The sequence below is a fragment of the Apodemus sylvaticus genome, chromosome 10 (assembly GCF_947179515.1).
Source record: "Apodemus sylvaticus chromosome 10, mApoSyl1.1, whole genome shotgun sequence".
Taxonomy (NCBI): Eukaryota; Metazoa; Chordata; class Mammalia; order Rodentia; family Muridae; genus Apodemus; species Apodemus sylvaticus.
Window position 1 is genome coordinate 105056487 of NC_067481.1, and position 14650 is coordinate 105071136.

The 14650-nt window shown below is 47.3% G+C and overlaps 1 protein-coding gene across 1 annotated transcript in view; it reads right to left on the bottom strand.

Annotated features, from left to right (window-relative positions):
• Positions 1-6118: 6118 nt before the first annotated feature.
• The window catches only part of Tekt5 (tektin 5), a 37109-nt gene continuing 28577 nt past the window's right edge, over positions 6119-14650 (bottom strand). Inside the window, exons 6-7 of the mRNA XM_052195454.1 lie at positions 9383-9537; positions 6119-6634 (exon numbers count right to left, since the gene is read on the bottom strand). Of these exons, the coding sequence (XP_052051414.1) occupies positions 6139-6634; positions 9383-9537 (651 nt within the window). The 3' untranslated portion in view covers positions 6119-6138. The remainder of the gene's footprint in view (positions 6635-9382; positions 9538-14650) is intronic.

Sequence of the window (14650 nt, forward strand, 5' to 3'; positions counted from 1 at the left end):
TCAAAGTGATTATCCATCATGATCAAGTAGGCTTCAATCCCAGGGATGCAAGGATGGTTCAATATATGGAAATCCAGCAACGTAATCCACTATATAAACAAACTCAAAACAAAACAAACCCACATGATCATTTTATTAGATGCTGAGAAAGCCTTCGACAAAATCCAACACCCCTTCATGATAAAAGTATTGTAAAGATCAGGAATCCAAGGCCCATACCTAAGCATAATAAAAGCAATATACATTAAACCAGTAGTCAACATCAAACTAAATAAAGAGAAACTTGAACCAATCCCACTAAAACCAGGGACTAGACAAGGCTGCCCTCTCTCTCCCTATCTATTCAATATAGTTCTTGAAATTCTGGCTAGAGCAATTAGACAACAAAAGGAGGTCAAGGGGATTTGCAGATGATATGATGGTGTACTTAAGTGACCCAAAAAATTCCACCAGAGAACTCCTAAACCTGATAAACAACTTCTGCAAAGTGGCTAGAAATAAAATTAACTCAAACAAATCAGTAGTCTTCCTTTAATCAAAGGATAAACAGGCTGAGAAAGAAATTAGGGAAACAACACCCTTCACAATAGTCAAAAATAATATAAAATACCTTGGTGTGACTCTAACTAAGCAAATGAAAGATCTGTATGACAAAAACTTCAAGTCTTTGAAGAAAGAAATCTAAGAAGATCTCAGAAGATAGAAAGATCTCCCATGCTCATGGATTGGCAGGATTAATATAGTAAAAATGGTCATCTTGCTGAAAGCAATCTACAGATTCAATGCATTCTCCATCAAAATTTCAACTCAATTCGTCATAGAGTTAGAAAGAGCAATTTGCAAATTTATCTAGAATAACAAAAAACCCAGGATAGCAAAAACTATTCTCAAGAATAAAAGAACTTCTGGGGGAATCACCATCCTTAACCTCAAGCTGTACTATAGAGCAATCGTGATAAAAACTGCATGGCATTGGTGCAGTGACAGGCAGGTAAATCAATGGAATAGAATTGAAGTCCCAGAAATGAACCCACACACCCATAGGGTCACTTGATCTTTGACAAAGGAGCTAAAACCATTCAGTGAAAAAAAGAGAGCATTTTCAACAAATAGTGCTGGTTCAACTTTCGATTAGCATGTAGAAGAATGCAAATAGATCCATTCTTATTTCCTTGTACAAAGCTCAAGTTCAAGTGGATCAAGGACCTCCACATAAAATCAGATACACTGAAACTAATAGAAAAAAAAGTGGGGAAGAGCCTCTAGCACATTGGCACAGGGAAAATTTTCTTGAACACCAATAGCTTATGCCCTATTGAGAATTGACAAATGGGACCTCATAAAATTTCAAAGTTTCTGTCAGGCAAAGGACACTGTCAATAGGAAAAAATGGCAACAGATTGGTAAAAGATCTTTACCAATCCTACATCCAGTAGAGGACTAATATCCAATATACACAAAGAACTCAAGAAGTTAGACTTCAGAGAATCAAATAACCCTATTAAAAATTGGGTACAGAGCTAAACAAAGAATTTTCACCTGAGGAATATCAAATGACTGAGAAGAACTTTAAAAAGAAAGTTCGACATCCCTAGTCATCAGGGAAATGCAAATCAAAACAACCCTGAGATTCCACCTCACACCAGTCAGAATGCCTAAGGTCAAAAACTCAGGTAACAGCAGATGCTGGCAAGGATGTGGAGAAAGAGGAACACTCCTCCATTGCTTGTGGGATTGCAAGCTGGTACAACCACTCTGGAAATCAGTTTGGCGGTTCCTCAGAAAACTGAACATAGTACTACCTTAGGATCCAGCTATATCACTTCTGAGAATATATCCAGAAGATGCTTCAACATGTAATAAGGACCCATTCTCCACTATGTTAATAGCAGCCTTATTTATAATAGCCAGAAGCTGGAAAGAACCCAGATGTCCCTCAACAGATGAATGGATACAGAAAATGTGGTACATTTACACAATGGAGTACTACTCAGCTATTAAAAACAATGAATTTATGAACTTCGTAAGCAAATGGATGGAACTAGAAAATATCATCCTGAGTGAGGTAACCTAATCACAAAAGAATACACATGGTATGCACTCACTGATAAATGGATATTAGCCCAGAAGCTCAGAATACCCAAGATATAATTCACAGACCACACGAAGCTCAAGAAGAAGGAAGACCAAAGTGTGGATACTTCAGTCCTTTCTAGAAGAGGGAACAAAATACCCATGGGAGGAGATACAGAGACAAAGTGTGGAGCAAAGCTTGAAGGAAAGACCATCCAGAGACTGCCCCACCCGGGGATCCATCCCATATACAGTTACCAAACCCAGACACTATTGTGGATGCCAAGTGATTACTGACAGGAGCCTGATATAGCTGTCTCCTGAGAGACTCTGCCTATACCTGACAAATACAGTCCAACCAGTAGACTGAACACAGGGCCCCCAATGGAGGAGCTAGAGAAAGGTCCCAAGGAGCTGAAGGGGTTTGCAGACCCATAGGAGGAACAACAGTATGAACCAACCAGTACCCCCAGAGTTCCTAGGGACTAAACTCCCACCAAAGAGTACACACGGAGGGAAATGGCCTTGTTGGGCATCAGTGAGAGGAGATTCACAGACCTTGGTTCTGTGAAGGCTTGATGCCCCAGTGTAGGGAAATGCCAGGACAGGGAAGTGGGAGTGGGTGGGTTAGTGAGCAGGGGGAGCTGGGATGATATTGGGGGGGTTGGGAGGGGAAAAGAGGAAAGGGGATAACATTTGAAATGTAAATAAAGAAAATATCTAATAAAGAATAAATGTATGAAAAAATAAATAATAAATAAATATGGGAAAAGTAAATAAAAATAAAATAAAAATAAATAAGGTTTATTTTACATATATGAATATTTTACCTGCGTTCATGTATGTATACCATGTGAATTCCTGGTGCTCATATGTTCAGAACTGGAGATCGGTTCCCCTAGAACTAGAGCTATAAATGGTTGTGAATCACCAGGGGGGTGTTGGGAATCAATTCCAGGTCCCCTGGGGACAAAAGTGCCCTTAACTGCCATGCCTTCTCTCCAGCCCCTTAAAGTGCTTTCTTGTCTCCGCCCCTATAACTTTGACTTTCCAGAGGGACCAGGCTATTTCTATATCTTCTCCATGCCTGCTGAGACAGAATCTCATAAAAACCAGGCTGGTGTCAGACTCCATTGGAGGTGATGACTTTGAACTCCCAACCAGTCTGCTTTTACCTCCAGAGTGCTGGGAATAAAAGCACACTCCATCACAGCAGGTCACCTGTGGGGTTTTGTGTATATTTTTGTGCTTGCATGGATTCATGTATACCGCATGTCCTCAGAGGCAGGAGAGGAGGACACCAACGCCCTTGGAGCTGGAGTTCACAGGCACTTGAGCTGGTTGTGGGTTCAGGGAGCCTGTACTCTTCAAGAGCAGTATGCTCCCCTAACTAGTGAACCATCGCATTAGACCCACCACGTCCAGTTTCATGCCATGCTGGAGGATGGAACCCAGGGCTTCACGCATGCTAGCCCTCACCAAGTCAACCACATGCCCAGACCAGAGGATTTCAGAGTTCTTACCAAATCCCAGCAAGAAGGGCTTATACAGTGTCAGTGCTGACATCTTTGAAGCAGGACAAGAGTGGATCAGGAATCAGTAAGACGTGGGGAGGACTGTGTCAAATGCAATACTACCAATTCTGTATCATCCATACTAAAGACTATGGGAGGAGGGTGACATATAAGCGCTTTTCTCCCCCCCAAGCCCCCTCCCCCACCCCCACCCCCGCCCTGAGGTAGGACCGTATAGGCCTGGAAAGCCAGGAATTTGCTACATGAACCAGGCTGACACAGAAACCTGCCTGCCTCTGCCTCCTGAGTACATGGGTCACCACAATCAGTTCCATAAAAAAAAAAAAGCCAAATGCGAATGTATATGCATCTAAACGCAGCCTTCATTATTCAAATGCCAGCAAGGGATGTGATGGGTTCTGAAAAACCCATCACATGGTCTTAGTCCCCATACCATGAGCTTCACTTTTCTCTCTCCGAAATCTCCTAAAGTCCTAGCACCAGCTCTGGTCTTCAGGGAAATGCTCTCTCTCTCTCTCTCTCTCTCTCTCTCTCTCTCTCTCTCACACACACACACACACACACACACACACACACACATTGGGGTAGTCCACCATCATCTGGGCCTTCTGCTGCTGTATTTGGCAGTTGGGTCTGGGGTTCACTCTTCCCACCCTCAATGCAACCACATATCTCACCCTCAGGTGTTAGCTGCCTACCAAATGCAGGACGGGGTCAGTCCTATACATCTGTATACACTGATGCGAGCTCTTGCTTTGACTGAATGAAGTGTTTATGACACACCACTGCATGTAGGGGCTGAGATCCAGAGATGACTAAAGTCTCAGGTACCCCGATTCCTCTTCTTGTTTTTTTTCCAAGTTCATCCAAAACCTCCCAAACACCGATTTCTCAAAATTGTCCCGCAGAAGCATGCAAGCTGGCATTTCTACTCCACCACCCACAAAACAGTCGCTTTCCACCTTCCTAACACTGTTCCTCATGCTCTGGTGACCCCAACCATAAAATTAGTTTTGTTGCTACTTCATAACTGCATTTTTGCTACTGTTATGAGTTGCAATGTAAACATTTTTGGAGATAAAGGTTTGCCAAAAGGGTCTCCACCCACGGGTTGGGAACCACGGCACTAAAGGGTTCTTTAGAGCAACAGTCTATAGGACATAGCATCAGACTGAAACCCAAGGCATAAACACACGTCCACACTGCTATGCTAAATTTCAGAAAGAATTCCTTAGGGGAGCCAAAGGGAGGAAGCTTCCCTTCAGATGGATTGTAAGTGTATGCAGAAACTCAGGCTAGCCAGATGGCCCAAAGGGTAAAGGCGCTTGCTAGGCAAGTCTGGTGACCTGAGTTCTGTCTCCAGGGCTCATAAAGGGTGGAATGAGAAAATGGCCTCCACAAAGTCACCCTCTATCCTACACACACATACACACACACACACACACACACACACCAGCACTTGGGAGGCAGAGACTGGATCAACAAAGTTTGAGTCTAGCAAGGGCCAGATATCAAGACCCCTATATCCCTATATCTCATAGAACAAAACAATAAAAATTAAAAAAAAAAAAAAAAGATGAGCAATCCATTTTAACCCAGTGGGATTCTGAACCAGAAAGAGGAAGTGGACAGAAAAAATGGTGGGATCTAATGAGCTCTGGGGTTTAGTTGACAGAAATGTGTGAATATTAAACCTCTTAATTTTGGCAAATTCTCTATAATATGTACGATGCCAGTGATCTGCGAGCTGAGTGTGGTGGTACAGTCTTTAGTCTCAGCACCTGGGAGGCAGCGGCAGAAGAATCTGTCAGTTCAAGATTAGCCCAGGCTACACAATGAGATTCTGTCTCAAGAAAAAGAAAATTCAGGTACACTGGGTGAGCAGCCCCACGAGGATTTATAGACAGCTGTGACACACCATGTGGGTGCTGGGAATCACACTTCAATCCTCTACAAGAACAATAAGCGTTCTTAGCTGCTGAGCCACTTCTTTCTCTGTTGCCCAGCACAGCTTGCTCCAGGCTAGCAGGCCCGCGAGCTTCCTGGCAATCCTGGTTCTGCCTCCCTTCTAGCTGTATGAGAGCTGGTTATAGAGATGTGCACCTCCTCATCTAACGATTTAATATGGGTCCTGGCTATGAATTTCGCAGAGTCAACAAAGACTTACCAGCTTAGCCATTGCACTAGTCCATAAATCTGAAATGACTGGGAAATGACCCCGGTATCTTTTAAGTGTGCTAGATAAGTAAGTCACCACAGAGTCAGGAGAGGAAAGATAAGAAAACAGAGAGAGAAGAGAGAGGAGAAAGGAAGCTTCCTGTGTACCTGGGGTGTCCCAGGTACCAGGCTCTGTACTTGGATAGGAATCCTGTCCTATCTCCCAGGACCTCCCACCGAGCTTTCCCACCCTGGAATTAGCTCAGTGAGCTTTTACTTCGCTTCTGTATCTTCACATTTTCCTGAAGACAGAAAGGGGAGAAAACGACTCTTTTATTTTCTTTTCAGTCTTTTCCAGCGTTATGTATGCCATTTAACACACAGGTGCAAAGCAGGAGCCATGGCAGGAACCGGACACAGAGTGGGAACAGAGCGCGGAGCTACCACAAGGAGCGGTGGAACCCCCGCAAGAGGCCCCGCCTCCGCAAGAGGCCCCGCCCCCGCACGAGGCCCCGCCTCCGCACGAGGTCCCGCCCCCGCATGAGGCGGGGCCTCTACAAAGCGCTGAGCCACTGCAAGAGGAGGATCCACCACCGGGGCCCGAGCTGACACGAGGGGCGTGGCTGGCGTAAGGGCCTGAGCCGATGGTAGAGCAGGTGTAGCCGGTCAGGCGGGGCGTGCTGGGAAAGGATTTGCGCATGCGCATGCATTTGTCCTTGTCAATACACAAGGTGTTGGCTTTGATGGCCAGCTCGTGCTCCAGCCGGGACTTGGTCATCACTAGCAGCTGCAACGTGTCTTGTGTCTCCCGAAGCCTTAGCTTGAGCGTCTGTAGGGTGTCATCTATGGTGAAGACTTCATTCACGAGCCTGGGGCGGGACAAAGAGAAACCTCCTTGACTCTCAGCACAGCCACCCACTGTATGGCTGGTAGTGTTGGCGTGGCCACTGCAGTGCAGTCCCCAGCCCTAGAGGGGAGCACAGGTGGATGAGCTCCTCTGGGAGGTGCTCATGTCACCAAGGCTGACAAAGCATGAAGGAGGAGACAAATGGTACAGAGAGCTGAGTCTGTCAATAAGCTAACTACCGGCTTGCCCCCAGGGCCGGCAGTCCCAGCCCTGCTTCTCTAAGCTGAACTGAAGAAGGGTGTTCACACCAAGTGCCTACAGCCCAGAAGGGGGAAAGACAAACTGACGTAGTCACTCTGTGAAAAACTATTAGGCCATAACCCAAAGGAATGACTTATTCTGTTCTGTTTGTCTCTGAGATGGTGTCACTGTGCTGGCCATGGTCACATTGTCTCCAACTCTGGTGCTCGAGCTGTTCCGCCCAAGCCACTCAAACGCGCCTGGCCTGTCATGTGACTTGTTTTGTCTGGCCTTCGCCCTTTCTGGCCTTGTCATTCCCCCACCCCAACCCATTTTTCTCCTTCCCTTTCCCTTCCTTGCCCCACACAGTTCAGAACAACCTCAATTCTCTCAATATAGCCAAGGTGAGCAACTTGACCCCCTTGCTCTCCTTCCTTCACATCCCAAGGGCTGAGACCATAGGCATGGGTCCTGCTCTGTCAGGCGCACTTTAAATGAGTGTTGGCTACTTAGAAATCACGGTCGGTCTCTGCAGGTGACACAGGAATCAGCCTCATGACCTGTGAGATCAGGCTACGGTGACTTCCGCTCAGGTCTCTTCCATCAGGAGCACACATCCATGCATACTGTGTTAGTCCCTCTCGACTCACAGGTTCAATCCTCAGAGAATAATGGCTCCCCACCAACGGAAGCCACGCCTGGAAGAGAGCCCCTCCCACAGGCCACAGCCATTGGTCAACTGCCTCAGCCCCTCCCACAGGCCACAGCCATTACTGCCTCAGAGGGACTGAGGAATGCATCACAGCAGAGAGACCCATGGAGTGGAGTGTGTACCTCAGAGACGATGGGGAGGGGAATCTGAGGCCAGTGCCATATTGTCTCACACCGTACCCTGCCTCTGCAGAATTTCCCAAAATCCTGGAAGGTCTATGGTAGGGAACTTTGGAGTAAAGAAAAAAGAGGTAAGATTAAGCAGGCCATGTGGCACCAAGGAGGAAACGTTGTACCACAGCAGTGCCAAGTGGGACTCTGCATTGGCCATGCTGTCTGCAGATGAGAAACCCGGGAGCTACATGCAGCTGAAGAGCTCCTGAAATGTGGCCTCTTGGTTCAGAAACTGATATTTTAAAAAGCCCTGTTCACCCAATTCATAGTCTATCTTTTAAATTAGATCTTAAAAAACTTTTAAAGGGCAAAGTCTTATGTAGCCTAGGCTGGCCTCAAACTCCGTGTAGCCAAGGATGACCCTGAACGTCTATTCCTCCTTCCTCTACCTGCTGTGTGCTTCTCTGAGTCTGTGCTTCTGTGCAGTTTCTGAGGTGCTAGGAACCAACTCAGTACCTCATCCTTCATGCTAGGCAAGCAGCTTACCAATCGAGCTATATCTCCATCCCCATTCAATTTAAGTTACATTTAAGAGGATGAGGATGAGGGTCAGTTGGTAGAGGGTTTGCCTCACATGTGTAGGGCCCTGTGCTCGATGCTCAGTTCCACATGAACAGAAAAGGAAGCAGTGAAGCCAGCAGGAACCAAAGAAAAAGAGGCCAAGAATAGAATGATGGTCGACAAAGCGAGGATTGTGGCAGCCACTAGACACCAGAGAGAGGCAGGACCCATCCCTGCCTATAAGCTTTGCAGCCACTCTCGGAAGCACGTCCACTTAGCCAGCACGGTAGGCGGGATCTAGGAATGACTTGGGCTCTTTGCGTGGAGAGGCTAGGAGATGAACAGGGACATAAGCAGGCGCCTCTTCTTCCATCAGATCCTGTGGTGAGAGATGCTGAAGCAATGGAGGGGCCAGCACTGTCTGTCCCTACTGCTAAGGTCTCCTGGGCCTTTCAGAGGAAGCTTCCTGAGCAGAGATGTGGTGTTGAGGGATGGGGAGCTCTAGAGAGATAGGGTGTAACCCGGAGCTGCAGACCTCCAGTCCAGTACACAGCTGAGCTCTGGGACTGCGTGTCCTGAGTCATTCAGGGTCTGATTCTCAGATGCAGTGTCCCTGCTGTGACCATCCAGGCAGGGCTGAAAAAATACTCTGAAGAGACACCGTGTTCCTCATGTTGGCTACCACACGATTGAAACTATATTTCCCAAGGAACTGAAGTTCTCTCCCATCCCAGCCCCCAGGGTCTCATGATGGAAAGGAAAGGGCTGAAGACAGCAGTCAGGAGACGTCGCCAAGTTCTAATAATCTATCAGACCACCTTGCAGGAGCGACAGGAGCTCAGGTAATGATGGGTGAGACCACACCATGAGACCAGGGCTGCTGTGCAGGCCTCTTGTCCTTTACTGGATCCCATGTGAGGGTCTGAGGAGGCACCGGAGTGTTGGAGCTCTGTAGAATGCCTCCCCCCAATGTGGCCACACTGCATAAATCTAATTGGCCTGTTTAGGACGAGTAGACAGACGTAGCTTGTTGCAGCTGCCAGGAAGAGCCCAGGCTCGATTCCTACAGCTCTAGCAACGGTGGAGCCTCTGATAGCCACCCTTCTCTTCCTGCACCCCAGTCGTCCTCCCCACCCCAGCTCACCTGAACTGCGGCACATCCCTGCAGAGCTCCACGTTGGGCCTTCGGGTCCTGCACGCTAGCCTGGTCTGGGCCACCTTCAGTGGGCATTCCTTGGCTACAATGGCCCTCTCCAGCAACATGATGGTGTTCTCTGCCTGGAAGATCTCCTGCAGTATCTGTGGAAATGAGGAGACTGTCACAGCCTGCCAGATGTTTCTCACTTCCTCCTCGTGGGGAAGGCAGGGAACAGAAGTCACTTCAGGGGCCTCTAGTCTAGCCTTTCCCCAACCCTGAACACCTGTGGGACAGGGAGTGGGGAAACTGCTATCACTCCTGCTTGTCACCATGACACTGACTGCTGTGGCTGAGCCAGCATTAAGACTAATTTTGGGTTTTGAAACTCTGCTTGAGGAAGCCAATCATTGTTTAGTGGGAAGAAAGGGAAAAGAAAATGGAAAAGGAAAAGAAAAGGAAGACAGGAGAGAAGGAAGGGAGAAAAGGTGTGTGAGTGTGTGTTTGGTTTTGTATGTGTGTCCATGTGTGGTGAGTTTGTGTATAGCTGTGTGTGAGTGTATCTCTGTATGTAAGCATCTGTTTGTGAGTGTGTGGTGTGTATATGGTTGTGTGTGGTGTGTGTGAGTGTATGTGTATATGAGTATGTATATAAATGTTTGAGGATATGTGGTGTATGGTGTGTATGTGGTTGTGTGTGAGTGTGTGAATGTGTATATGAGTGTTTGAGTGTGTGCATGTGGTTGTGTGTGTGTGGTTGTATGTGAGTGTGTGAATGTGTATATGTGTGTGCTTGTGGTTGTGTGAGTGTGTGTGTGAGTGTGTGGTGTGTGGTTGTGTGTGTGTTAGAGGATGTTATCTAACATCTATTCATAGAAATTAATTTCCCCATATAATGCTGCCATTGTTCTATTCTAGGAAATGTGAATCCAGCAGAGGCAGGAGGGAGCCCACTGGGATGAGAAATGTTCTATATCTTGATGTGGGTAGAGATTTCAGAGGTGTGCTGGGAAATCTCGTTAAAATTCATTGGGCTGTATGTACTTTTTTTTTTTTTTATCAGACCTCAGTAGAGAAGCAGGTGAAAGACTGGGCTGTGGCTCAGTGGCAGAGTGAGGAAATGACAGAAAGGTCAAACAGGAACAGATCCGTGACAAGCTAACATTTGTCCTTGGGACGTGGGAGTCATCGTGTGTCTTTTTATACTTTTTTTTTTTTTGAGACAGGGTTTCTATGTGTAGCCCTGACTGTCCTGGAACTTACTCTATAGACCAGGCTGGCCTGGAACTCAGAAATCTGCCTGCCAAGTGCTGGGATTAAAGGCGTGCACCACCGCTGCCCGGCTCTAAGCTTTTATGTGTTTAAAATTTTCCATAATAAAAAAAATAAAAGAACTGGAAAAGTATGTGCAAAGTCCCGGCTTCCATCCCTAGTAACAGCACACTCCTGTAACCCAAGCCCTCAGGAGATGGAGGCAAGGATCTCAGAAGTTCAAGGCCATCCTTAACTACTGTTAAAGTACAAGGACATCCTGAGACTAGCTTGAGCTACATGAGACCTTACCTCAAAAATTAATGCACAAATAAAAATAATATAACAAGCATGTCAGTAAGGAATAGGCACTCGAGGCTGGTCTGTTGTTACCGCAGGGGACTGGCCTTGCCCCTGGCCATCCCTAACCTTGCCTGGGGTTGAGGGAAGATAGTGCCTGGAATTTCCACACCACATGGATAGCAATAAGCACTCTCCACCCTCAGGCATGCAGCCTGGGCCTGAGAGCTGTGCCCTCCGAGAGAAGGCTCTTTGTAGATAGTTGTGCTGATACCCACTCCAGCCCTGGAATTACCCGGTACCAAAGATGCACATGTTCTATTCCTGCCAAGCCTAAAAGTAATGCTCTCCATGATGGCTTTATTGCCAGAATCTTCTGCAATTATCCATCACCACAAAGAGTTCAGTTTCACATATCCCAAGATTCAAGAATGCTTGAAGAAAAAAACACACCACTAGGCTCAACCACGACATTGTTTGACCCTGCTCGATTCAGTTTTACTGTAAATAGATGTTGGCTTTGTGTGCCACCAAGTTGAAATTAGACTCAACTCATAAAAGAGCTGTTTATTATTCCTACTTTGACAGTCTAGTGAGTGAGGAGCAGAAAAGCCAGAGAAATCATTAGTAAAATACTGCTGGGAACGTCCCGTCACCCAGACTGGGGGGAATAGAGGGACAGAAGGGACCAAGAGTAGGGGTCAACTTTATCAGAAGAGTGACCAGCTAAACCACAGGACACCTGGTTACATCTGAATCCCAGAGTCACCGAGTGCCAACACTCTCCAAAGTGTATGTATGTATGTATGTATGTATGTATGTATGTATATGGAAATCCTCACTTGGTATGATGGCTAGTGACAGTGAGACATTTGGAAATAGACTAGGTCATGATGTGGGGACCATTTCATCATGCAAGAAGCAAGAAATCAATTTTCTAATCCAGGGGTCTCTCTGATACTGGAGATCTCCAGCTTCCCAAACTTGACTTTTATTGTTTGGGTGTGATTTTGTTTGTCTGTTTTTTTTTTTTTTTTTAAATAGTCTCACGGTGTACCCTGGGCTAGCTTGGAGCCTATATGTAGCCCTCCAGTTTTAGCCTCCAAAAATCTGGGAATACAAGCATGTGCCACTGCACCTAAGTCAAATCCACTGTTTAGAAAGTATCCAGTCCATGCTATCTATAACAGCCCAAACGACCCAAGACATACCTCAGTTACAGCATAGCACATGCTGAAACTCAAAAACGACAGACTCTGATGCTCATGTATAACAGGCTGTCCTGTGTTTTCATTTGCTAGATTCAAGAAGCCCACCCAGTACATGGACTAAATGAATGACAGTGGGTCTCAAAGTCTAGACTTGCTGCAGAGATTCCTTCTTCACTATTTTTTTATATACCGCCAAGGTAAGCCTCTGGTTCACCGACCTCCTTCATCACCTCTGGAATGCTGGATGCAGGCATGTGCATGCCGCTCTGCAGGTCTTCCTGATTTTTTTTTAAGACAACCTCATTATATATAGCCCAGGCTTCCCTCAAACTCAAGAGAGTCCTCCTGCCTCAGCCTTCAGAGAGCTGGGATACCTGGCCCATAAACTGTTACTTCTAAATTATTGAAGATTGAGGTGACTCTATTTATAAACTGAGGTGCACAGTAGTTAGCTGTGCAGATGGGTATGGTAAAGTGAGGGAATCTGAGACTCCTTTTCATGTGTACATAAATAAGGCAGGGATGGAGCTGGACGGACTTACATCTGTGGTGACACAGGGACAAGGGGGTGAGGACCAGAGTGTGTGGAATTGCTTTCCTCCAGTTTCGCCCTGTCTTCCCCAGGCCCCGGCTGGAGCCCTCAGTGGCTCAGTCCACCACACTCCTTTCCCCCTCCTTGCTGCACATCTTGATCAGACCTGTCTGTGGGTTTTCCAAAACACTGGGGGTTTCCAGAACCTTCTGCTATGGCCCAGTAATGATTCACACCCACGGCACATCTGCCCAGGCGCAGGTCCAGGAGGGTGTTCCTGCTGCCAAAAAAAAAAAAAAGTTCCCTCCTCCCCACAGTCTCTTATCTAGCCTGTCACTCAGAGCCAGGGTTGTCTCCGTCCAAAAGGAGACTGAAAGCCCCCCAAGTCCCACTGAGATCCAGCCCCTGGGAGCCCTGAAAGCCCACGACTCTCCAGAATGCCCAGTGGGAGATGCAGTCTCTGAAAGACTGTGGACCATGATCCTGATAGGCTGCAGGACAAACAACAAACAGCGTGCGCTGCCAAGGCCTGGGCCTTCCTGCACCATCAGGGCCATCACCCTGAGCAGGAGAGATTCTGGGTGGGCCCTCCTGGGGAGCAGGAGCTTCAACACGGGCGTGCGTCAACACAGAGACAGATGACAAAGCACAGCAGCCCGATCCCCTGTGAGGCCATTACCAAGCCAAGCAGATATCATGTGTGTTTGTAATGGCACATTAAATCAAGAGCCACAAAGCAATCATCAAAACCGGTGTCCACGAATGCAGAGCGCGTAAAGATGGGAGCCATGAACAGTGTGTGCCAAGAGCTCGCACAAACGATAAACTCATCCTCCTCATCAGGACCAAAGGGAAAAACAGAAAGCTCCCAGTTCTAAGAGTTTCTTTCAGTTGGGTGTTGTGGCGCATTTCTGTCATGCCGGCATTCCAGAGGTAGAAGGAGGAGAATAGGAGTACAAGGCTATCCTCAGTGAGGCTAACCTGGGCCACAGGAGCCCGCAACTCAAAATTAATTAATCAATTAATTAAATGATTGGTGGGTAAAAGCACTTGCCACTGTGCCTGATGATGGCTTCAGTTCTAGCCCCGAGACTCTCACGGTGGACAAAGGGAACTCGCTCTCCAAGTCCTCTGATCTCTACACACGCACCATCCCATGCACACACGCATACACACAAAATAAAACACATATAAATGAAAGTTTCCCTTTAAAAAGAATCTGCAGTTTAAGGGGGGAAATACTATCTAAACAGCAAAAGTCAATGTTCCGGAGATTCTTTGGCTCTGCCCCCTGAGGTTCTGACTCTGGGTGGGAGACTTCTCAGAGCCCTTGGTGACTTGGTCACAGAATCCCCTGTTTGTCTTAGAAGTACAGAACCACAGTGTGTGTGTGTGTATGTGTGTGTGTGTGTGTGTGTGTGTGTGTGTGTGTGAGAGAGAGAGAGAGAGAGAGAGAGAGAGAGAGAGGTAAACCGAGAGGAAGGGGCTGAGTTCATTGCTTCGTTGCAGGTGGGGATGTGGAGTTAAGCCCAGGCTGTCCCAGCAAGCAGTCCCAAGCGGGGTACGGTTGTTTAATATCTGTGCATGGGAACCCATAGGCGCTCCCCACAAGGGAACCGGCCCCACCCCAGGCGACCAAGCTCCTGGGAGAAATGTACAGATGAATTTGAAACTGGACCTCCAGCCCCAGCCCCAGCCCCAGCCCCAGCCCCAGCCCCAGAGTTGTGCTCTTTCTCCTGTGGCTCAGACTCTCCAGGAACCCTGGGCAGGAAGCAGGGAACCCAGGAGGCCTCCAGAGAGGAGAGCCTTTCACAAGCTCCTGCGTGCAGAGCCTCCAGTTCCGAGTTCTTACTGAATGTGTGTGACATGCGTACATGTGCCACAAACACTCTGCCTCCTTCAAGGCTACCCTGACCTGTTCCCAGAGCGGTGATATTCCCACACTGGTAACAAGTGCAACAGGTTGCAAGGCATGGTGGTGCA